General features: G+C 45.0%; 1 protein-coding gene and 2 long non-coding RNA genes across 3 annotated transcripts in view; 2 read left to right on the forward strand and 1 right to left on the reverse strand.

The window, feature by feature from the left end:
- scube3 (signal peptide, CUB domain, EGF-like 3) overlaps nucleotides 1-26,273 on the forward strand; it is a gene marked incomplete at its 5' end in the record, with an annotated part of 96,209 nt that overhangs the window by 44,755 nt on the left and 25,181 nt on the right. Inside the window, 3 exons of the mRNA XM_068337134.1 lie at nucleotides 11,194-11,328; nucleotides 22,930-23,076; nucleotides 23,911-24,027. Coding sequence (XP_068193235.1) covers nucleotides 11,194-11,328; nucleotides 22,930-23,076; nucleotides 23,911-24,027 — 399 coding nt within the window. The remainder of the gene's footprint in view (nucleotides 1-11,193; nucleotides 11,329-22,929; nucleotides 23,077-23,910; nucleotides 24,028-26,273) is intronic.
- Nucleotides 2,628-4,798, forward strand: LOC137613685 (uncharacterized). The gene is made up of 4 exons (XR_011038968.1): nucleotides 2,628-2,764; nucleotides 3,805-3,883; nucleotides 4,118-4,288; nucleotides 4,393-4,798. It is a non-coding gene; the product is annotated as an uncharacterized lncRNA (long non-coding RNA).
- Nucleotides 12,227-15,221, reverse strand: LOC137588993 (uncharacterized). Its single transcript, XR_011034120.1, has 3 exons — nucleotides 14,055-15,221; nucleotides 13,546-13,680; nucleotides 12,227-13,404 (listed from the first exon to the last, which is right to left on the reverse strand). It is a non-coding gene; the product is annotated as an uncharacterized lncRNA (long non-coding RNA).

Genomic DNA, 26,273 nt, shown 5'->3' on the forward strand with positions numbered 1-26,273 from the left:
ATATTGCACATAATTGTTTAGCTTAACATAAATTTTATGGTGATTAAAGTACTGATGTTAATGTTGAAATTTTTCCTCAGACTGGAACAGGAAACTTTGGCTGGAACCTCTGAAGCTAAGCTTGTCATCGACACTGAGGAGGAAGCACTGGACTGCCCATCCTCACCAAACAAGGTACCACTTGTTAGTTTAAGGCTTACCTGGTTTATTAAATGTCAAACTAATTGTGCTTGAAAAGGGCAGTAGGTTAGTTATATTCTTAAAGTTGCTGTTAAGCACACTCTCAGATGTCAGGTTCGAGGTATTTGAGGGGACTGTGTGCACTGTTCCTGATGGGTGGGGGATGGGCCAGTTTCTTGCTGATTTGCTAGCAAGCACACTGTCACATGTCAGGTGAGAGGTATTTGTGGGGACCCCGTGAGGTGGTTGATATAAAGCACATTTAATGAGAGTGATTTACTGTTTTTGCCCATGAAGTGGGAAGAATCTTTTGCTTGCCATGAGACAGTTAATGTGACCAGAGATCAAAACTGGTTTTCACATGAGCTTGTAGATACAGATTGGTTTCCTTGGCCCATGCTTGACCACTACATGTTGTTACCCATAATTAGTCATTACTGTGTAACTGTGAGCTATATTCATATAATAAAAGTTATAGCAGTGGTTAGTATTTGTATTGTATTAACATCAAGGTGAAATCTATTCAGGATACATCTATTTTACTCCCAAGCACACTCAAGTGTCAGTTAAAAGGTATTTGTGGGGACTCCGTGAGGCAGTTAATATGATGCATGGTTGTAGACATTAATTTAGCCTTTTTTGTCCATGGACTCAGAGAATCCTTTTGCATTCTATATTGTTTTCATATTGCACATAATTGTTTAGCTTAACATAAATTTTATGGTGATTAAAGTACTGATGTTAATGTTGAAATTTTTCCTCAGACTGGAACAGGAAACTTTGGCTGGAACCTCTGAAGCTAAGCTTGTCATCGACACTGAGGAGGAAGCACTGGACTGCCCACCCTCACCAAACAAGGTACCACTTGTTAGTTTAAGGCTTACCTGGTTTATTAAATGTCAAACTAATTGTGCTTGAAAAGGGCAGTAGGTTAGTTATACTCTTAAAGTTGCTGTTAAGCACACTCTCAGATGTCAGGTTCGAGGTATTTGAGGGGACTTTGCAACTGTTCCTGATGGGTGGGGGATGGGCCAGTTCCTTACTGATTTGCTAGCAAGCACACTGTCACATGTCAGGTGAGAGGTATTTGTGGGGACCCCGTGAGGTGGTTGATATAAAGCACATTTAATGACAGTGATTTACTGTTTTTGCCCGTGAAGTGGGAAGAATCTTTTGCTTGCCATGAGACAGTTAATGTGACCAGAGATCAAAACTGGTTTTCGCATGAGCTTGTAGATACAGATTGGTTTCCTTTGCCCATGCTTGACCACTACATGTTGTTACCCATAATTAGTCATTACTGTGTAACTGTGAGCTATATTCATGTAATAAAAGTTATAGCAGTGGTTAGTATTTGTATTGTATTGACATCAAGGTGAAATCTATTCAGGATACATCTATTTTACTCCCAAGCACACTCAAGTGTCAGTTAAAAGGTATTTGTGGGGACTCCGTGAGGCAGTTAATATGATGCATGGTTGTAGACATTAATTTAACCTTTTTTGTCCATGGACTCAGAGAATCCTTTTGCATTCTATATTGTTTTCATATTGCACATAATTGTTTAGCTTAACATAAATTTTATGGTGATTAAAGTACTGATGTTAATGTTGAAATTTTTCCTCAGACTGGAACAGGAAACTTTGGCTGGAACCTCTGAAGCTAAGCTTGTCATCGACACTGAGGAGGAAGCACTGGACTGCCCACCCTCACCAAACAAGGTACCACTTGTTAGTTTAAGGCTTACCTGGTTTATTAAATGTCAAACTAATTGTGCTTGAAAAGGGCAGTAGGTTAGTTATACTCTTAAAGTTGCTGTTAAGCACACTCTCAGATGTCAGGTTCGAGGTATTTGAGGGGACTTTGCAACTGTTCCTGATGGGTGGGGGATGGGCCAGTTCCTTACTGATTTGCTAGCAAGCACACTGTCACATGTCAGGTGAGAGGTATTTGTGGGGACCCCGTGAGGTGGTTGATATAAAGCACATTTAATGAGAGTGATTTACTGTTTTTGCCCGTGAAGTGGGAAGAATCTTTTGCTTGCCATGAGACAGTTAATGTGACCAGAGATCAAAACTGGTTTTCGCATGAGCTTGTAGATACAGATTGGTTTCCTTTGCCCATGCTTGACCACTACATGTTGTTACCCATAATTAGTCATTACTGTGTAACTGTGAGCTATATTCATGTAATAAAAGTTATAGCAGTGGTTAGTATTTGTATTGTATTGACATCAAGGTGAAATCTATTCAGGATACATCTATTTTACTCCCAAGCACACTCAAGTGTCAGTTAAAAGGTATTTGTGGGGACTCCGTGAGGCAGTTAATATGATGCATGGTTGTAGACATTAATTTAGCCTTTTTTGTCCATGGACTCAGAGAATCCTTTTGCATTCTATATTGTTTTCATATTGCACATAATTGTTTAGCTTAACATAAATTTTATGGTGATTAAAGTACTGATGTTAATGTTGAAATTTTTCCTCAGACTGGAACAGGAAACTTTGGCTGGAACCTCTGAAGCTAAGCTTGTCATCGACACTGAGGAGGAAGCACTGGACTGCCCACCCTCACCAAACAAGGTACCACTTGTTAGTTTAAGGCTTACCTGGTTTATTAAAAGTCAAACTGTTTGTGCATGAAAGGGGCAGTAGGTAATTTATACTCTTAAAGTTGTTGTTAAGCACACTCTCAGATGTCAGGTCCAAGGTATTTGAGGGGGCTGTGGCAACTGTTCCTGATGGGTGGGGGATGGGCCAGTTTCTTGCTGATTTGCTAGCAAGCACACTGTCACATGTCAGGTGAGAGGTATTTGTGGGGACCCCGTGAGGTGGTTGATATAAAGCACATTTAATGACAGTGATTTACTGTTTTTGCCCGTGAAGTGGGAAGAATCTTTTGCTTGCCATGAGACAGTTAATGTGACCAGAGATCAAAACTGGTTTTCGCATGAGCTTGTAGATACAGATTGGTTTCCTTTGCCCACGCTTGACTACTACATGTTGTTACCCATAATTAGTCATTACTGTGTAACTGTGAGCTATATTCATGTAATAAAAGTTATAGCAGTGGTTAGTATTTGTATTGTATTGACATCAAGGTGAAATCTATTCAGGATACATCTATTTTACTCCCAAGCACACTCAAGTGTCAGTTAAAAGGTATTTGTGGGGACTCCGTGAGGCAGTTAATATGTTGCATGTTGAAAGACATTAGTTTAGCCTAGTATGTACATGGATGTAAAAATCTATTCAAGATACATTCATTTTACTAATGAGCACACGCATTATGCGTGTGTAAGGTTGTGCAGTTATCAGTTTACTTCCTACCTTGTGATTCAATTTTGATCGTATTTACCACATTCTTTTTTTTTTTTGTCATGCGTCATTCAGTGTATTGTTGTTGTTATTATAGGATTTCAGATGACTCTGACACCCAGCCCACATATGAAATGTTTTTATTGAATTCTTTTATTGTGAACTATGTAGTGTCTTAGGTGTAAAGATGTCAGTCAAAGCTTTCAGGCATTATAATTCTATGTTTATGTTTCCAAGCTGTTTTTGTCTTTTGCTACACTGGTTCGAATTAAAATTACATAACATTCGCTTGAACTTCCATACAGACTGGAAATCCAAAGAATCCATTCTCCAAACATTGCCTTTACAATCAAAACCAGGCTGAGAAGGACAAAAAGCATACAGGTAAAGAACACAACTTTAGCATAACAATAGTGCATGTACTACATATTTCTTTATTCATATTGTTCATCAAATATTCATTGTTAAGGACAATTTTAGATTCTAATTCAGTTTTGTTTTGTTTTTCTGAAGATCTTATCAAGATGACACATTAGTGTCATTAGTGTAGGTTAGCATCCTACAGATTCTGTCTTTATCAAAATTTTACTTTGCAATATAATCTCGTCTGGTTTTCAGAATGTCCAGTTGTCAGATCAAGCCAGAGAAGAGAGACAGAGACCAAAGTGCCAGATGTAAACGATAATATTGCAAAAACAGCGGAGGACAATAATAATAATACAGCAATGGAGCAGGACACTGTAACACCTTCACAAAGCTACCGTTGCCTCTCACCAGAAAGGAAAGGACGTAAGGTTTCTAAGAGTATTTCTGTCACACAACTTTCAGCCTATGATTGTAGAATACTGATGGCATTAAAGTAACAGAAGTGTGTATGTTTAACTGTTTAATAGGCCTGCATCCTTTCAAGAGACGGCCGTGGCAAACAGAGGAGATACTTGCAGTTTAAAGGCACATGATGTTCATCACTTCCTGTCGGGCTCCAGGGAAAAATGACTGTGATAAGTGTCTTCAAATGGAAAACTTAGCACTCAAACACAGAAATTGGCTAGCCATAAAATTCTACATCAAAAACTGAATCATAGCTGTGAAAAAGGAAGTCTAAATTTGGTCACTGTATGCTGATAGAAGTTCCAGAGACCATTAGGTTTTTTATATTTTTTTAAGTGTGAAATCTAAAGTTGCAGAAATTTTATTTATTTTTAGTTGCACTTTAAGTTTTAATTTAATGTTAAAGTATTTTCTGAGAATTTATCGTATAATGCAACTTTTAAGTTATTAGTTTTGTTACAAATTTTGTTTAAATGTTCTTACAAAGCATTAAAAAAAAAACAAAAAAATAAAGTTGTAACTAGAAAATTCAACCAAACAGCCTGAGTCTCTAATCATTAGCAAACAATACATCACAAGGTGTAAAAGTGTAATTTGACTTAGATAAATTATGGAATATCTAGATGAAACATTCCAAGATGGCATGCTATTGCAAAACTATATTTGCCTTCTGTGTCTATTTGACTTCTGTCAGTGTTTTTCAAGATGTATCAAGGTTTTGCATTACTTACCTCCACAGTAAGTATATTAGGTTCAACAGAGTAAGTTTAACCTGAATGTGTGTCAAGTGGTGCCCAGTAAGGAAGATAAACTGGATACTGTGCTTACGTACCCCCACATATGACTAAATACCAGATATTGTGCTTATGTTTCCCCACATATGTTTAAGAACCTGACAAGTCCCCACAGGTACGATCCTTGTCAGGTCTGGAAATTTTACTTTCTCTAATTGATAATTTGAAGTGAGATTTCTGTTGAGGAAGCATTCAGGATGTTTCCTGATTTTTTTCAGAGCTGTAGGTGCACTGGAAAGGCCGGTTCCCACAATTGGCCGGCGGCTCTTGTGGCATGACGATGTAATACAGACAAGGATAGGTGTGTGTGTGTGTGTGTGTGAAACACGAGCAGGCTGAGGTCGACGTCACGCATGTTGCTTCACACTGTAAACCACACACACACAAACACACACAAACACACACAAACACACACACACACACACACACACACACACACACACACACACACACACACACACACACACACACACACACACACTGTTTACTTCTGTCCGATATGCTGTTTTCCACTCGATGCACATGTGGCTCTCTGGAATCTTGTTTCCACACACACACACACACACACACACACACACACACACACACACACACACACACACACACACACACACACACACACACACACACACACACACACACACACACACACACACACACACACACACACACACACACTTAACAAGCTGCGTAGCTTTTGATTTTTATCGTTCAGCAATGGTTTGTTGTGTTGATCTAACTGAGCACAAAAATCCAAAAAATTTGGATCCAAAAATCCAAATAATTGATTAAAAACAAAAATCCGTCTCCAGGACGACAGAAAAATATGAAGTTACAGAAAATGACAATCAGAGCGTTTGTGGAAACTTTTGTGACGAGGCGTAAAAGAGAAGAATTCAACGGAGAAACGACGAGACTCTCATTTTATCATCTGATGATTTATCATCATCATGGTGGACAGAACTCCGTGCCCCCCCCCGACCCGACGACCCCTCGACTAATTGATCCCGCCGAGCAGGACTGCAATTTGTTTTGGATTGAATCAATTTTCTGGATTTGTTTTGAGTCCATCGATCTCAGAACGATTCCCTGAGCATCTGTGGGGAGACGAGGCCCATTTTAATTTAGCGTTGCCGTAGCGACGTGACGATGTCATTACAGACTTTAAATGGTTTCTGAGACGGCGTGTCATCTGTCAGCTGTGTTTACTAATCGTTTAGTGACCCTGTTTGATTATGGATCATACTCAGAATGTCTCTCAGATATTGATTATCGTCTATCAGCTTCTATCAGCTTCACTGCTGAAGGAAACCGTCGATTCTGTAGTGGAATAAATGCTATTTATGATCGCCTCTAAGTCCTGAGAGGAGCTGGGGGGTCTGCAGACACTGCTGGGGCTTAAGGACCCTCCTCACCCCCCCCCCCCAGCTGACGGATGAGCTCCAGACAGGCGGGGTGAGGACATCGGAGCGTCATCCGTCTCTCCTGGATCGTTTCGTCTCATCCACCATGAAATGAACGATTCCAGCCGAGCCCCCAGGGGGGGCTTTGAGGGAAACTGCAGCCTGGGATTGGCTGAGGGAAAGTGGAAGTGAAGGTAGTGATTCTGTAGGAAGGAACAGGAACAGGAAGTGGAAGCTGTGCTTTTTCTAAAGCAGAACGGGGGCAGAAACGTCTCAATCAGTCCACGCTGGGCTTCGTTTACGTATATATTTGATGAAACCCCCCCCTCCAGTCAGTGCTGTAAAGCCACATCAGTTCACAGCTAACAGACATGGGGGGTTGGAGGTGTGTGTTCAGATGAACCATCACGTCTGGGTTCACCTTCTGTCGGGGGTGTGAAGAGAAGGTGTCGAGAAATCCAGCAGCGGGAAGACGAGGAAGTCCTGGGGAGGGAAAAGATGGGCTTTAATTGGAGGTGCCCCCCCCTGGGGTGGTGGGGGGATTATACCAGAGCAGCACAGTCGGCCCTGCAAGAGGAGCACATCAGTTCTAAGATTAAATATACTTTATTGATCCCAAACTGGGAAATTTAACAATTTAGTCTGTTCAGGCTGCGGTAGCGGTGTGTGGGGACGTCCTCGCTCAAACTGTTGAAGTCAGCTAGCATTTGGCTAACTAGTTAGCACTGCTTCAGTCATGTGTGTGTTAGCTTAGCTCCCGTGTTATCCTCGATCTCTGGTTATCCATGATGATATTCAGGAAACACAGCTTTAACGATCACATCACCGCTCCGAAGCGGGATGTGGTGATCTCAGCGCCGGTCCCACCGTGTCACAGATCCGGTGTAGCTGGACATCTGCAGCGGAATGACATCCATTAATGAAGATTAATATGGAACCTTTACATTTAAATGTATAGATTGATCAGAAATATTGATTTGCATGAATCTGCATGAAGAACCTGCTGTCAGATCTATTTTATATCGCAGGAAGAAGACGTGAAGGAGAAAAGTGACGCGTCGTATTTATCCAGGACTCGTTCAGACCGGACACGAGTCGACACACACACACACACACACACACACACACACACACACACACACACACACACACACACACACACACACACACACACACACACCAGTGTGTGTTGACTCGGCTCTCAGTAGTTAAATGTCTGATCTACAGAGCACACAGCCTCCACAAACACAACCAATCTCTTAATCTCGGCGTTTGGACCCCCCCCCACTCCGAGCAGAGCAGACCTGCCCCCCCCCCACCAGAGCCAGCCTTTAAACTTGATTAAGACTTTTTTCCGATCCTCTCAAGAGAATTTTTCAGAAATGTTTTAAGTCCACATAACGGGAGCGCTCGGTGCCAGAACCCCTTTCCGCTTGGGAAATATTTGCTTTGGACACCAGCCTTCCCAGCATGCAACACACGCAATTATGGCGCTATTTAAACACGAGGATCTCCTGACAGGCGACGCCTCGTTTGGAGGGATGAAGGAGCAGGAAATGAAACCTGCATTGATGCGCTGAGGGGATGGAAAGTCAATCCCTCTGAGGCGACTGGTGCAGCGTGTGTGTGTGTGTGTGTGTGTGTGTGTGTGTGTGTGTGTGTGTGTGTGTGTGTGTGTGTGTGTGTGTGTGTGTGTGTGTGTGTGTGTTTGAGCGACAGAGACAGAAAGGTGTGTGTATTTGGATGTTTCCCCGTTCGACTCGTGCTGTCTGGCGTTTTGCAGCCTGCTAACAGTTTATCTGTAAAGGTGCAGCTGGAGGTTTCTGGCAGCGTTCAGAGGTCTTCCTCTACTCTTCCTCTTCCTCTCTGGGGCCACTTTGATGATGAAGAGATTGGAGCTCAAGTCAACAGTTTAATGAAAACCTGCCAGATTCTCACCTAAAGCTGGGGGGGTCAAACTTATCTCCACGAGGGGCCACATCAGCATCATGGCTGTCCTCAAAGGGCCAGATGTAACTAATGTAACTAAATGTAACTACTCCTTAATGTAACTAATAAATGTAACTAAATGTAACTCAATGTAACTCAGTGTAATGTAACTAAATGTAACTACTCCTTAATGTAACTAATAAATGTAACTAAATGTAACTACTCCTTAATGTAACTAATAAATGTAACTAAATGTAACTCAGTGTAATGTAACTAAATGTAACTACTCCTTAATGTAACTAATAAATGTAACTAAATGTAACTCAGTGTAATGTAACTAAATGTAACTACTCCTTAATGTAACTAATAAATGTAACTAAATGTAACTCAGTGTAATGTAACTAAATGTAACTACTCCTTAATGTAACTAATAAATGTAACTAAATGTAACTCAGTGTAATGTAACTAAATGTAACTACTCCTTAATGTAACTAATAAATGTAACTAAATGTAACTCAGTGTAATGTAACTAAATGTAACTACTCCTTAATGTAACTAATAAATGTAACTAAATGTAACTCAGTGTAATGTAACTAAATGTAACTACTCCTTAATGTAACTAATAAATGTAACTAAATGTAACTCAGTGTAATGTAACTAAATGTAACTACTCCTTAATGTTAAATAACTGAATTTCTGACTGATTCTAGTTCCAAACATTACAGTTAGACAGAAAAAACATGTTTGTTTGTTTCTCTGTTCTAACATAAATCCTTTTCATTTGTCAGGTTATTAAACCCACAGAACTCCATCAATCAAGGATCAAACTATCAATCAATAAAGAAAAATAACATCAGACACAAGTTAGGACGTTAACTTTGTTCACTACGTTTAGTCAGAGTTAAAATGGGCTGAACTATTGCATTGTGGGAAATGTAGTTTTGGGCAAAACACACTTTTGTCCTATTTTTGACCTTTTATGCTGTAGCGGGCCAGAATAAATGATGTAGAGGGCCACATTTGGCCCCCGGGTCTTGAGTTTGACGCATGTGTCCTAAATCGTCCTCCTTTCCTGCTTTAAGGCTCGGAGTTTAAACTTTTTCCGCTCCGTCTGCAGCGACGCCGTCCCGTTGACCTCGACTGACACGACGACCCCAGAGCGTTCCGTCCAGCTGGACCCCGCTTTGTATGTGTGTGTGTGTGTGTGTGTGTGTGTGTGTGTGTGTGTGTGTGTTGGTTGGTGAATCCGTGTCTGTGATGTGGAACCAGAGGACAGAGTGAAGTTTAATTCCTGCCTCTGCTCCCCCAGAATTCCCCAGGAAGGAAACTGAACTCCGAGGCGTCCGACTGGACAAACAGACAGTAAATTAGTTTCGCATGACGCTTTATTAAAAAAAGCCCTGAGTCCACAGCCGGGTATTGATGCATCGAGCAGAGGGGGGGGGTAAGGTTCCAGCGCGGTCAGTGAGGGACGTGGCCCGGGTCTCGGGGGGGTGGGGGGGGTCCTTCACAATCGGACGAGTTATTAAAAGATTCATAGATGTTCCATCGCTTCATCGCTTGTGAAGTCATACCGGTGGGGGGGGGGGGGTTGGAGCCGTTAACATCATCATTTCTTTGTGGTCTGGTTGACCCCCCCCCCCCCCAACACAGCGGGACCAGGCCTCAGGGGACACCTCTGGAATTGCCCTGACTTTATGCACTTGTAGAGGGTTCACATGGCTGCTTGTTACCCTCCTACCCCCCCAACATGTCCCAGACTCTTTCTGCCCCCCCCCCCATGCTCTTTCCTGTCTGTTCCTGCATTCCTCCGTTCGGGGGCTGACAGACACTCGTCATCAGCAGGTGGATCAGGTTTCCCACTAGTGGCAGATTGTGCTGCGTGTGCATTTTTTATGGGTTAGTGCTAAAGTGGGGGGGTCAGTGGAACTGGGGGGGTCAGTGGAACTGGGGGGGGGGGCTGCCATGTCAGATAAACACCTGGATGGATGCTGCTGAAGCTGGACTCCTGCCTTTAATATTCTGTATTTATCAAACTGATTCGCTGATGGGAGTCGATTCTAAATGAGATTCTGAAAGACTTCAATTTTTTTTAATAAAAAAAAAAAATCTGTACATAATTTATAAAGAAAAAAAATGCAAAAAAAAATTATAAAAATTCTTCATTTAGAAGAAGTTTCTTTTTTCTTTTTAAAGAATGAAACTGCGATCGTTTTCTGTGTACCGGGTGTCAGGATTTTATTTATGGACTTATTTCAGATTCATTTTTAATCAAATCGGATGAACCGTAATCACAGGAGTTCATAAATGATGTTACCATGACAACCACTGATGGATGGAGCGATGCTCTGGTTTCATTCACCGACAGGATTCCTCTTTATTGTTACATTAACTCTGTGATCCTACAGACCATAATAGTAATATTACACAAATACTTGTCAGTGGATGCAGTGTGTGTGTGTGTGTGTGTGTGTGTGTGTGTGTGTGTGTGTGTGTGTGTGTGTGTGTGTGTGTGTGTGTGTGTGTGTGTTCATACTGTTTGATAATGATTACAGTTTCCTGTCCTGTAAAACAGCTGTAGGACAACAATAATGTGTCGTATTTGTCCCGACTTGAAGCATCTCATTAAACTTACTTCTGTGTGTGTGTGTGTGTGTGTGTGTGTGTGTGTGTGTGTGTGTGTGTGTGTGTGTGTGTGTGTGTGTGTGTGTGTGTGTGTGTGTGTGTCTCCTTGCAGATGTGGACGAGTGCTCAGAAGGGAACGGCGGATGCCAGCAGATCTGTGTGAACATGATGGGCAGCTACGAGTGTCGCTGCAGAGAAGGATTCCTCCTGAGCGACAACCAACACACCTGCATCCAACGGCCCAAAGGTTCACACACACACACACACACACACACACACACACACACACACACACACACACACACACACACTCACACACACACACGGTGACATTTAGATGATGATGAATGTGTGTGTGAATTAAATGATGGGGGGGTTAGATAAACTCAGAATGGGACGCGTCCCAACAGGCCTCATGAAGGCTCCAGTCTCCAGTCTGAGGGGGGGTGGGGGGTAAATTTCTTTTGGTTCCCCCCCTCCTTCCCCTTTCAGACTGAACCCATTAGGTTGGCAGCGTTCTGCTGGGGGAGGGGGGGTCTACTAGTTTCTTACCTTTTTGTTGTTAGTTAGCTGCTTTAGCCACCCTGCTAACATTAGCCGTTGTCTGTGTCTGATGACCACACAGGTGTGTCTGTGTTCTCCCTGCTCCGTGTCTTCATTTTTAGCTTCTCGTCTGCAGATAATGAGTCTGTCAAACCTCACGGCGTCGTTTGTGTGACCTTTGAACTCAGCTGTGTCACATAGACAGAAAGCTTCATTTTACAATTAGCCTACCGGGTTTGCATTATGTAAAATAAATGTTCAGATGAAATGATGCCCCGCCCACTCAGACGTTCAGCCAATCATAGTCAGATGAGGTCATCATACATGACTGACATTGTTAGCGAGAATTAGCATTTCAGTCCCGCTGGAGAGCGCCATTGTTAATTAAAATAATCCATAATCGTTTTTACCACATGCTGAACAAGACACAGCAAACGCCACTGATTTAGGATTAAAAAGAAGCTTCATGAGTCAGATTTATTAAGTCAGACATAATAAGTCAGACTTAGTAAGTCAGAATTAGTGAGTCAGAGTTAGTAAATCAGATTTAATAAGTCAGATTTAATGAGTCAGATTTAATGAGTCAGATTTAATGAGTCAGATTTAATGAATCAGATTTAATAAATTGAACCCAACCCTGTGTTGGGTTCAATGCCCTCCCCGTGTCTCGTCTCCTGTTCAGGATCGCGCCCCCTGCTGGGAGTCACCAGACGCGGACGTCCACGCGTCCTCTGTGTGATGAGATCAGTCTGGCCCGGAGAACTGTCATTGTTTGCCTTTCATAAACGCTGTGTTGTCTGACGATGTCGGCCGACTGGGAACACGGGTCTCGTTGAGCTCTCCTTGTCTTTCATCCACTTCCTGTCGCTCTCTTTCCTGAAGAATGGCCTGACTTTCTGTTAATTTTCCATTTTCGTAATGATTTTGTCTTTATTGCCTCCAGATGACACCCATTGGGGTCCAGACATTATGACGGCTATAAATCTACAAACTTTCTGCACTCATCAGATCGACTTCCCGCCATTGTTTCATTATTTTTCAGAGGCGAACAGACAGAACTACTGCTAATCCGCTGGTTATTACTTCTCTGAAAGAAAATGGATGTAGCTGGGAACAGCTTCAGCGAGTTATTAGACAATAACCCTGCAGGACTGTTGCAAGTACCACTTTCCTCACTAACTGAAAAATTATGCGCAAGTGGCTCAAAGGGGGTGGGAAATTATTCCAAAAATTGGAACTGATCTAATCCTCTGGCCGAATTGGTTTAAGCTGGAGCGTTTGAGGCTCCTGTTGAAGAGCAGCACCTGGAGCGCCGCTGCTCCTGAGCTTTATTGTTCTCATTAAAAAGACATCAGCTTTCCGTTCCTTCCGTTAACGGGTCAGGTGTTCCTGGGGCAACCTGTGCCCGTCTTCATGGGGAGGGTCGGTCGCTGCAATGTGGCGCTAACAGTCTGTCCCCCCGCCGGTAGGAAGCCTTGTTAGCGGTGAGCTTGTGCCAATTAGTCGGCCGGGGCCTGCCAGCCTCTCGGCTAATGACAACCCTGCTGCTGGCCTGTATCGCATTAGACCTGCTCCCCCTCCCTGACAGGAATAACTCAGGCCGGAGGAAGGCTCCATCGTCTGCTGGACAGAAGGTAACAGTTCATTTATTCCCCCAAACAATCCTCCAGTCCAGAAGAGAAGCCTTTGAACGGCCAGCCAAGGTGCTTAGCGGCTGATCGGAATGCCGTTGGGGTCATGGAGGGTTCCAGCGCTCCGCGTGTGATTTATCGCCCCCCTCCTATAGGAGCAGAGCAGGGACATAATATATGTGTGTGAGACGCGATCCAGCACATTGCAATTGTGGAATTTCAGGCCCAGTCAGCCCACACATCCATAATTTCTGTTCTGTACGTCTCTGGATGTCCGGACTGGTAATTACCTCAAGTGTTCACTGATGGGCCGTTGCGTGAGTTGCGTGTCGTCACTTTTGCATCGTCCGCTGTCGTGACGCACAAAATATGATGACTTGATGACAAATTGTCTGCTTTGTGTTGTTTTCCATGAGACGTCACAGCTGAAAAAAGTTGAAATAACACGAGATTTAAGGCGAGATGAAAGTTAAATCTCACCTTAAATCTCTGGATTTGAAGTGAGATTTCTTTAAAAAAAAAAAATCTCATAATAAATAAATATACATTATTAAATAAATAAATAAATACTATTGTTTGGTTTATATTATCATTACTATTATTATTACTGTTATTTAAATTTCATTGATTTATTTATTTCATTGATTTCATTCATTTATTTAGTTATTATTAAATAAATAAATAAATACTATTGTTTTTATTTTATTATTTAAATTTTTAAAAATATTTTAATTAATTAAAAAAAATTTTAAATTAAATAAATAAATCTCAAATAAACAAATCAGTAAATAAATCTTACCTTAAATCTCAGTCAGAAGGCGGGAGTGTTTCTGGAAAGCTGTGGGATGGAACTCTGAACGCTCACACCAGCCTGATGATTACATTACATCTGCAGAGAAAACCTTCAGCAGGGAATATTTACGAGTCCTGAGGTTTTACCGTCACGTTTGCACAAACAGATTAACATAAATTAACTAGTAGCAGGTCAGCAGATGAAGCAGGAGGAAGTCCGTCGTGCAGAATGAATCCGGTGTTTCCTTTAATAGGTGGGTGACAGATATTTTGTGAAACCTGAGGCTGATCGATCAGCGTTCGGTTCAAACATGTTCCAGTGACGTGAGGCGATGTTTGCTGATTGGATTAGAGAATCAATCTGACAGATAATCCCTGTTGTGTTTGATCAGCTGACTGCAGACAGCAGCTCTGCTTTCTGTACAGTCGGGCTCGTCTTCCCAGGAAATGTTTAGTCGCCCCGTGAAAACTTCTTCCTGTGTTTACAGCTGTCACCGGACTCCCGGGGGTGTCGTTGCCCCCTCCTGCAGCGAATCCCCTTCCTTCTCGCTCAAATTCAACGCAGGGGATATGATTGGTGTGATCACACACACACAGTTACAGGAACTACAGGAAGTCAGTAATTTTCACCCTGCTGGGGGGGGGGGGCGTTCAGGCGGTGACTTTTACACGCAGACCGCGGCTCATCGACTCCAGGATGTGTGTTTTCTGTGACCGGCTGGAAGGAAACGGCGTCTGTAATAAATGTCATCAAACCCGTAATGATGGACGCGTGTCGTCACCGGTGGAGGTCATCTCTGAAGCGCTTGATTGTCTCTTCCTGAACGATGAATAGCGTCTCCTCTCAGGGTCTCTATCCATTGAGCAGACTGTGGTGAATTAATGTCCTTCTAAAGAGGCTGTTTCCAGTATTCCATTGATGCCCTGTTTAAAGCTGAAGAGGCAGATTTACGGCTGTTTGTGTTTGTGACGGCGTCTTCATGGGTTCGCGTCTCGCACTCTGTGGTCGTCCCACTGCGCCGGCGCTGACGGGGTTCTCAGCAGGCCTGCCTGTCTGTCTGCCCTTCTGTCTGCCTGTCTGTCTGCCTGTCTGCCTGCCTGTCTGTCTGCCTGTCTGTCTGCCTGTCTGTCTGCCTGTCTGTCTGTCTGCCTGTCTGTCTGCCTGTCTGTCTGTCTGCCTGTCTGTCTGCCTGTCTGCCTGTCTGTCTGTCTGTCTGTCTGTCTGTCTGTCTGTCTGTCTGCCTGTCTGTCTGTCTGTCTGTCTGTCTGCCTGTCTGTCTGCCTGTCTGTCTGCCTGTCTGTCTGTCTGTCTGTCTGTCTGTCTGTCTGTCTGTCTGTCTGTCTGCCTGTCTGTCTGTCTGTCTGCCTGTCTGTCTGCCTGTCTGTCTGTCTGTCTGCCTGCCTGTCTGTCTGCCTGTCTGTCTGCCTGTCTGTCTGTCTGTCTGCCTGTCTGTCTGCCTGTCTGTCTGTCTGTCTGTCTGTCTGTCTGTCTGTCTGTCTGTCTGCCTGTCTGTCTGTCTGTCTGTCTGTCTGCCTGTCTGTCTGTCTGCCTGTCTGTCTGTCTGTCTGCCTGTCTGTCTGTCTGCCTGTCTGTCTGCCTGTCTGTCTGTCTGTCTGTCTGTCTGTCTGTCTGTCTGTCTGCCTGTCTGTCTGCCTGTCTGTCTGCCTGTCTGTCTGCCTGTCTGCGCTCTGGCCACAGGACTGTTTTTACAAGTGCAGAAGTCGCTGCTCCATTGCTCTGCAGCCCAACCGTGAAACCAGGCTCTTTTCCTATTTTAGGGAGGTGGAGCGATGGGAACGTCTCGCTCTCCCGTCGCTCTGAAGTCTCTCCTGTTGGTCCAGAGACGGAGACAGACGGGAATCTTTCCTGACCACCACCACTCTGGTCTTTTTTCTGTCTTTCCTGAACTTCCAAAACACTAAAAATCTTGAGGAACTGACATCTAAAGGAGGTTCTGGAGACATGATTTCAGTAAAGAGAGACCCCTGCTTGATTATAACACTACAGAAGCCCTATTATCTGTGCTTTGACACATAAAACACACCAAATGCAGACTCATTGCCCAAATCCCTGAATCTCTGTGTATTGTGGTGTAAACTCAGACAAGAGCAGATCCAAATAGAACCGTTAATTCTCTGGGCGAGCAGCTGTGGTTTTTTCGGGTGGAGACTTTGTCTTCCCTCGTCTACCCCTCTCTGGTGGTGTTACTGTGAACCCCGTGCCCCCGACCCCTCCGTCCCGCTCCTGAACAAATACACATGGGTGACTGGGGCTTCAGCAAACGTTGGCTACCTTGCCACTGAATTCCTCATCCCTCATTTGAGACGGGCATCCCTTCTGCTGGCGGCTTTGTCCAAGGCCATTTCCAGGCCTTTGACTGCCAGGGTGCCAGGGGGGGTTTTTCCACTAACATGTGGCTGTCAGCTTCAACCAGAGCAGCAGTCTGAGCTTCTAATGTCTCCTTTAATGCAGGACAGAAAGTGGTTTGCATTTCTTTTTGCAGCCCTGTTGCCTGTGTTTCACCGCCGGGGGGTCACCTGACTCCTTTGGGAGTCACAGGGAGGTGACCTTGAGGGGACAGGAAGTGATGAGGGCAGAGTGGCGCGTCCTCGACCGTTTCCTGCACAGATGGGGAGATGCACCCAAAAGCGTGTACAAAATGCATACATTATGCAAATCCACCTGTGTACCAGCGCCCACATATACATATATATATACTTATACAGTGTACTAATGCAGGTGTGGTGTGTGAGACACAAAACAATACAGATATTTGCATCATTGCATGTGCAGCTCAGTCCAGGTACCGGTTTGAAGAACAATACATGCATAAATGTACATAAATGTACATAAATATACGTCCATGTGTAGCGGCGTCTCTTCCTGCTCCAGCTTCAGTGCTTTCTCTGAAAAATGAAGTGAAACCAGAAAACAAGGCAGTCAGAGACATCCTGCGACACCCCTGAATTCAAAGTTTTACACAGACTTACTTTCATAATGGTCGCAGCAATGAATTCTATATAGAGTATAGAGTACAAGCAGACCTTGGTTTTGGAACGCTTTAGACATCAAACAAATCCGAATTCGACCAAAAAATTTGGAATTTTTTTGTCTTAGAAGTCGAACAAAATTTGGAAGTTGAGCGCAAAGCAAACACCTGCTTCTGTCTTGACCCAGTTTTTCAAAGTGAAGGTTTTGATCTACTGTTCGTCCCCTTGTCTCCCTGAACATAACGCCTTCTGTTTCGTCTTTCTATCTCATCCGGTTCCTGAGAAATGTGCAAAAATATGTACAAAAGTTGAAATTTGACCTTGACCTAGTTTTCTCAAGGTCAGGGTCATCACCTCATCCCCATCCCCTCTGCTGCCTGAGTCATGAGCTTTTGGTTTCATCTTTCTGTCTGCTGGGTTGTGAAGATATCTGGTGGACGGACGAACACTTGTGATTGTAATACATCATGATAATGAGCCGACTGGACCTGGCCTGGGGGGGGGCGGGGGGGGGCAGGGGGCGGAGAAAATCAGCATAACCCACCAAACGGTCGCACAGCTGGGATGGACCATCTCTATGAACTGATTCAGTTGGGGGGGGGTTATTTTCTTGACCTGGCTCAACGCCCCCGTCGCTCCGTCTGACCATCTGCGGCGCTCGGCCCGACCCAACCCGGTCCGGCTCCGTTCCCCCTCCCCCCCGGTTCATGTGCTGACATTTTTATCCTCCTGTTAAACCTTTTAAGGGCCCATCATCTAAAGGGAAGGAATGCTGCTTTAATAGTGCGGGGGCTCCAGCGCTCGGGCCCCTTCTTTTGAGCTGGTAACCAGTGAACACGGTCCCCCATCCACAGCCCCCCAGCAGTCAGAGCAGACTATAAACCCCTGGCATGCCTTCCTCTGCTTCAGCTCATTGTTTCAGCCTCTCCACTGTGTGCTTCAGCTTCAAGAGGACCTGCAGTGATGTCATGAGCGGCCCCCCTCCTTTGTGTGAGGAGACCAGGATTCTTCTCCGTTCCTCACGTCGTTCTCAACTCTGTAAAAGTTTACTGCTGTTAGTTTTCCTGGAGAGCTTCAGGTCTGAGTTGAAGGACAGCCTGAAGCTGCAGCTCCGTGGGTTCTGTCAATAATACAGATGTTCCACTTGTTTGCAGAAAGTTTGGGGTCTTTCAGAGCGATGGTCTCAGAAGACGCTCAGGAGCTGCAGACTTTAGATTGCCAGCCGGTGGCTCGGCGGTCGGAGCTCCGATCAATCTCCACACAGACATCCGTTTGGACTGACGTGGCCCCGGGAGCCCCCGTCATCAATAAATCCTTACAGAGCTCAGCTTATGTTTTGTTGAGGTTCCGACCTGCTGGCTTTCAGACCAGCAGCTAAGGGTCTGACCTTCACTTGGTGCCCCCCCCTGCAGGCCCCGGTTTGAAGCGGTGGATCTGAATGACAGACGCACAAATGGACGGGGCTGGAGCGACTGGAGGGTAATGTGATGCTGTCGCTTCTCTTCATTTACTGCTGGGTTGAACTCGTTCAACAGGAACCTTTGGGATCGTAGGCCGTCTCACCGGGAGTTTGGAGTCCTTTCATGAATAGTTGGTGAATTCTGTGAAACATGTTGGGTCTCGTTCCGTTTAGTAGATATAAAGCTCTGCTTCAGTCATGACTGGAAGTGTTCAAACGCCACAAATTGAATCCAGTTCATTTCTCTATGTGAAGACAACAGTCCGCCTGAAAGATAGAACCTTTATCCTGTAAGTCACATGGGTTGGCCCGGGGGCCAAATGGGGCCCTCCACATCATTTAATGTGGCCCCCGAGAGCATTAAAGGTCAGAGTGTTTAAAAATCAATAGGTCAAAAGTTACATTTATTAGTTACATTAAGGAGTAGTTACATTTAGTTACATTACACTGAGTTACATTTAGTTACATTTATTAGTTACATTAAGGAGTAGTTACATTTAGTTACATTACACTGAGTTACATTTAGTTACATTTATTAGTTACATTAAGGAGTAGTTACATTTAGTTACATTACACTGAGTTACATTTAGTTACATTTATTAGTTACATTAAGGAGTAGTTACATTTAGTTACATTACACTGAGTTATATTTAGTTACATTTATTAGTTACATTAAGGAGTAGTTACATTTAGTTACATTACACTGAGTTACATTTAGTTACATTTATTAGTTACATTAAGGAGTAGTTACATTTAGTTACATTACACTGAGTTACATTTAGTTACATTTATTAGTTACATTAAGGAGTAGTTACATTTAGTTACATTACACTGAGTTACATTTAGCTACATCTCAATCCAGCGTTACTTATAAAGTGCTTCTTAATGGCGACAGACATCTCAAAGTGCTTAAATGTAACATTTCTTAGTTACTTGTGGCCCTTCGGGGACAGCCGTGATGCTGATGTGGCCCCCAGTGAAACGATTGTACACAGTTGTGTATTTCCTTCATGTTTGCCTCGATGGCGATGAGGAAACAGTAACTGTTCCCATACTTTAACTTTGGCCACCGTGGTGGGAGTGAACTAATGTTTCTCTCTGGCGTTCTCTCGTTCTTTCCTTCCCGTCTGAAACCCGAGTCTCTCCCGTCGCGTCTCCGTCGCTGCAGACGTGACACGCAGCGCTGACCTCCTGGTTAAATACCTTCCATCGTTTCACGTCTGTCAACACGAGTCATCGGGTCACATGATCCCCTCAGGCTGCTTTCACTCCGGCACACGGGGGGAGATTTCAGACACCGCCTGCATGAACAGACAGCGGCGAGCGAACGTTGGCCACGCTTCAGAGAGGCCTGAGCGAAGCTTCAACAGAGCAGCAGCCGGTAGGAGCTGCAAACCCCACAGAGGGTCACCAGGATATTTAAGGAGGACGTGGAATCCAGACGTCCTCGCCTCGGCCGCGAGTCTGAGCGAGGAACACACTTATGAGAGCGGAATGGAGCAATAAGTAACCCCCCAGGACCACAGATTACTTACAGGTTGTATTATACATCCCAAAAACTCCCAGAGACCCTCTACCCAAATGCCGCAGACCCATCCATCAATAACATGTGGCGCTGGGGCCACAACCTGGGCCGTCGTCTCTCTGAGGGCCAATAAAAGCCCAAGTGTTGACACAATGGCGCTTTTCTGCAGGCGGAGCGCCGTCCTCCAGCCAAAGGCCGTTTCATCAGGACTGTATGATGAGAAGCAGAAAGGCAAACAAGCAGTCCCACGAAGGTGGATGGGAACGAGAACGGAGGAATTAAAGAAAAAGAAACAATAAATCATACGCGCCACGACCCACTAAAACAATCTGCTGACCCATAAAACATAGTTCTGTATGAAGGAACCATCAGACACAACTTCACAGGCAGAGAGCTGGATGGGAACCAGTCTGGAGCTACTGGGGAGTGGATGGAGGGGTTCACACCACCCCGACCCACCCAGCTCAGGTAGATGATCAAAGCCACGGCGCTCACAGTGAAACGGGAACACAGTTAACCCCGAGAACAAGGGGGCGTGTTCCTCACCAGAGCATCAGGCCTCCAGCACAGGTCGTGACCTCTGGTCCCACGTTAGGAGGTGATGCTGCAGCCAGAAGCCCATAAACACACTTTCTGTTCTGTGCACCCAATAATAAGCCTAGAGGTTAAAGGTCAACTTTTTTTTAAAAATGTCCCATTAGCTTATTACTTAGAACCTGATAAGAGCATGGACCACATTAGCCAACAACTTAGATCAGGGGGGTCAAACTCATCTCCACCAGGGGCCACATCAGCATCACGGCTGTCCTCAAACGGCCAGAAGTAACTAATAAATGTAACTAAATGTAACTCAGTGTAATGTAATGAAATGTAACTACTCCTTAATGTAACTAATAAATGTAACTAAATGTAACTCAGTGTAATGTAACGAAATGTAACTACTCCTTAATGTAACTAATAAATGTAACTAAATGTAACTCAGTGTAATGTAACTAAATGTAACTACTCCTTAATGTAACTAATAAATGTAACTAAATGTAACTCAGTGTAATGTAATTAAATGTAACTACTCCTTAATGTAACTACTAAATGTAACTCAGTGTAATGTAACTAAATGTAACTACTCCTTAATGTAACTACTAAATGTAACTCAGTGTAATGTAACTAAATGTAACTACTCCTTAATGTAACTAATAAATGTAACTAAATGTAACTCAGTGTAATGTAACTAAATGTAACTACTCCTTAATGTAACTAATAAATGTAACTAAATGTAACTCAGTGTAATGTAACTAAATGTAACTACTCCTTAATGTAACTAATAAATGTAACTAAATGTAACTCAGTATAATGTAACTAAATGTAACTACTCCTTAATGTAACTAATAAATGTAACTAAATGTAACTCAGTGTAATGTAACTAAATGTAACTACTCCTTAATGTAACTAATAAATGTAACTAAATGTAACTCAGTGTAATGTAACTAAATGTAACTACTCCTTAATGTAACTAATAAATGTAACTAAATGTAACTCAGTGTAATGTAACTAAATGTAACTACTCCTTAATGTAACTAATAAATGTAACTAAATGTAACTCAGTGTAATGTAACTAAATGTAACTACTCCTTAATGTAACTAATAAATGTAACTAAATGTAACTCAGTGTAATGTAACTAAATGTAACTACTCCTTAATGTTAAATAACTGAATTTCTGACTGATTCTAGTTCCAAACATTACAGTTAGACAGAAAAAACATGTTTGTTTGTTTCTCTGTTCTAACATAAATCCTTTTCATTTGTCAGGTTATTAAACCCACAGAACTCCATCAATCAAGGATCAAACTATCAACCAATCAAGAAAAATAACATCAGACACAAGTTAGGACGTTAACTTTGTTCACAACGTTTAGTCAGAGTTAAAATGGGCTGAACTACTGCATTGTGGGAAATGTAGTTTTTGTTCAAAACACACTTTTGACCTATGTATTTTTAGACACTCTGACCTTTTCTGCTCTCACGGGCCACATTAAATGATGTGGGGGGCCACATTGGGCCCCCAGGCCTTGGCCGATGCATCACTTTGGGAAATCAGCAGAGTCACTTGGTACTGACACACACACACACACACACACACACACACACACACACACACACACACACACACACTAAATGCTTCGACTTATGGCCCAAAAGAAGTTGACTAATTACAAAGTCAGACCTCCAAACACCCTTCAGAGCGTTGCCAGATTTAATGAGACATTAATGGAAATGTCTTCCTGCTCGCTGCTCCCCGTCCGCCAGCGGAGGAGGAGGGAGGAGAGCGGTGCGTTTGGTTTTTAATGAGCCGGGGGTGGGGGGGTGGGGGCTGGGGAGGGTTTGTCATCGCATCTGCAGCCACGGCACCGATTCACGAGGAATACGTCAAATATCTCCTTCTGCCGCTACAGGCGGCGCAGACGCGGCGCTTCAATAATTCATGACATGAGGCCTCAGGTCTGGGGGGGCCATGCTAGGTGTGTGTCGTTCCTCTTCATCAGGCATTAAAATGTCAGAGAGAACCACCAAACACCCCCTTTTTGTTCTTTTCAGCTCATTTTTGGGTTTTTCAAGTGGCGTCCTCCCAGTGAACAGGCCCTGATGTCCTCCTTCTTGCTCCTCCTGCTCTTTATGGGGATTACCCCAATTAAAATTACAGGTCTGCTGGATCGGCTCCTGCTGACTTTAATCCCTTCTGTTTTTATAGCCGGAGCCGCCTGAGCGTGTTCCAACAAGTGTTTGAGTCTCTGTAAAGGGTAGGGGCGCCTCGTCGCCAGCGGTGGGCACGGGGGGTCACGGCGTCTCTTTGTTTCCACCTGTAATCCCTGAGCTGCTGGTGAGATAATCTGTCTCTGTTAATCTCGCAGTGCAACCGGAAGGCACCAAGGAGGGCCCCACCTGCATGGACAAGAACCACGGCTGCGCTCACATCTGCAGGGAGACCCAGAAGGGGGGCATCTCCTGCGAGTGTCGCCCCGGGTTCCAGCTCACCCGGAACATGAAAGACTGCAAACGTAAGTGGTGTCGACAGCTGAAGCGCCGCTTCGCGGCTGAAGCGCCGCTTCACGGCTGAAGCGCCGCTTCACGGCGGAAGCAGGATTTATGGGCGCCTCGTGAAAAAAGGTGATGGGGGGGGGCGGTGATGAATATATTTGAAAAACATGTTTATCACATAAGGAGTGATCATTTACACAGTCAGGGGGGGGGCGGGGCGATGTGAAGGTGAGGTGAAGAGGTGGGGGGGGGGCTCTGACGGACAGCACACACTTCCTGTTGCCGTGCAACGGAGATCCTCCTGTCAGAGCCGGGGCCGGGGCTGATGGGGGATTTGTCTGTGTTTGGATAAGGATTGGAGAAGTGTTATTCTATAGTGTTCCTCTGACAGCCCAGGAAAAGGGCAGAAGGCATCGGGGGGGTCGGGGGGGCCGGGGGGGTGCAGACAGCACGGCGGAGGAAGTCTCGCCTCGTTTTCACTCTGTCATCACAGGTATTAAAGGTGTCGAGGCTCACGCCGCTGCAGCCGGCAGCACACGGACGCGTACACGCGTGAAGACGCGTACACGCGTGAAGACGTGTACACGCGTGAAGACGCGTACACGCGTGAAGACGCGTACACGCGTGAAGACTTTGACCTTGAGAAAACTAGGTCAAGGTCAAATTTCAACTTTTTTTCTCAAAAAGAGACATTTTCAGGAAGCCAGAGGCACAAACGTGTGTAGGTCAGGGTCAATGTTGAGTTCAGGGGTGTCGCAGGATGTTACAGTCTGGTGTTGATCTGTGTTAATCTTCTCCGTACTGATAACATGTGTGCAGCTGTGAGTTCACTATTATCTGTATGTCTGTGATAGTGACGTGTAACTACGGTAACGGCGGCTGCCAGCACATCTGTGAGGAGACGGACCACGGACCAAAGTGTTCGTGCCACATGAAGTTCGTCCTGCACAGCGACGGGAAGACGTGTGTCGGTGAGTCACCTGACGGCGCCGGCGGCGAGGAGAGAATGTAAAACCAAACGATGAACGCAGCTTTCAGTCGCCAACAGCAAATGTAATTAAAATTTAACATGGAGTTTGGTGATAAAGCATAAATACAGGCCTCGCTGCCGTAGCTGGAAGGCGGAGCCCTCTTCCTGAGAAGTGACATACAAGGACAAAAGGCTACCGCCCACTGTGCTTCCTTCCTGCTTCTGCTTCTCCAACTTCTGCTTCCTCTTCCTCCTCCTCCTCCTCCTCTTCCTCTGCTGCTCCTCCAGTAACATCTCAGCTCCTGCTTCTGCTTTGGCTTCTGTCTTCCTCCTCTTCCACTGAAAGCTGCAGCAGCATCCTGTCATTCCACAGAGTCAGATTCACGCCTCCCATTGGTGGTTGGGTTATCTCCGAGTCAGATTCACGCCTCCCATTGGTGGTTGGGTTATCTCCGAGTCAGATTCACGCCTCCCATTGGTGGTTGGGTTATCTCCTCAGCCGCTGCAGTGGGATCCATTCACACCTGACCTAACCTCCCTCACATGTCGGTGTTCTCCTGAAGCTGATTGATTCATGTTGAGTAGAAATCGTTCAGCCACTCGAGCATCGTGAGCCCTCCTGAAGGGCAGGTGTGTGTGTGTGTGTGTGTGTGTGTGTGTGTGTGTGTGTGTGTGTGTGTGTGTGTGTGTGTGTGTGTGTGTGTGTGTGTGTGTGTGTGTGTGTGTGTGTGACTTACAGCATTGCACACACATTTCATCGCTGGTCAATCACAACGACGAACCTGTTCAGGTGTGAGTTTGAGTCCTGTCTCTGCAGACTGACCATTACCTGCTTCTTACCCATCATTCCTAGTTTCTGCACAGACTTTTAAACTTGTTAGCGTGTTATTAGCGTGTTCCTTGCGTTGTTAGTTTGTGATGGAAGGAACTGAGCGCTAGTAAAGTGTGCGGAGCGTCTCGTCTGGGCAGCAGCTGATTAGCTGGGGGTTTCTGGATCCCCTTTATTACCGCAGCGCTGATGAGAGCCAGACCCGTGTCAAGGTCTGGTCAGCCAACCTGTCATTACTGCTGCACCCCGTCAGGCCTGGGGGGGCGGGGGGTGGAGGGGGGGACGCCACAACGGTGACCGCAACCAAATTACACGTCTTACCCCGTCTTGAGCTCATGCAAAGCAAAAGCTCATTGTGAGCGCCGCTTTGAGGAGCCGTCAGTTTGAATCTGATTTCCCCCTCAGAGTCTGGGGTTACACCACCGGAGGGGGGGCCGCTCCGCAGCGCGCCGTCTCTCAGGCACTCCATTAGTTAATAAAAGCCCAATAAAGCAAACAATCTGCCATATGAACCACCGACAGGAGCGCAGGAGGCGGGGATGTTGGAGCGCCGCTCCGTGAGGCCCGTGAAAACACTCCGGTGGAGCCCCCGTTAGCGCCGTGCTGGGGCTTCAACTTAGTTTGCAAATTGCTCTCATCCCTCCAGCAAACAAATTTTTGTAATTTCCTGATAAATGAGGCGTTTTAATTTGAAACCTTTGAAGACAGAAAAGTGTTTTTTGTATTTCCGCGAAGCAGAAACTGAAACGGTTCCACACACCGGTCCTCCGGGCGCCGCTGGCGTCCCAAACCTCGTACTAATTACCTGCTCTTGTTGTGTTTTCTCGCATGTCTGCATGGCACACAGCGATAATTGTAACACAGCCGCCGCGTTCGGAAATAGTTTGCGATGTATGGAGTGTGGAGGGTATCCACGGTAACAGCAGGGAGGCAGAAAACACCCCTCATTGTTGATCTGGAGGAGCTTCTCTGCTCAAACGGTCCTCTGGGATGTTTTCTATCACGTGAGGGTCTCTCCTCGCCGCACGCCGTGTTGCTTCTTCATCCTCTCGTCTTCATCCTGTCTGGGAATCGTAGCACCGGTCGGGCTTTTATACACGCAAAAACTCTCTCCGCACACACGCACACACACACAGGACAAGACCATTCCATGGCCAGTCGAACAGACGGCCTAAACGTTCCTGATGGAGTCTGAGTTTTATTTCTTTTGTCTGTTTATCAACTCCGTTCAGAAATCAGGAAGGAGCCGCCGTCATGTGGAAGCGTTCACGCCGTCACGCAGCACATCGTAAACACGCACAAATAGCAGGCAGATGCAGACACGCTCAGGACCTCAGTCACACACACACACACACACACACACACACACACACACACACACACGCGCGCGCGCACCAAACACGGATGCACGTCATAAT

This window comes from Antennarius striatus, chromosome 2 (genome assembly GCF_040054535.1).
Source record: "Antennarius striatus isolate MH-2024 chromosome 2, ASM4005453v1, whole genome shotgun sequence".
NCBI lineage: Eukaryota > Metazoa > Chordata > Actinopteri > Lophiiformes > Antennariidae > Antennarius > Antennarius striatus.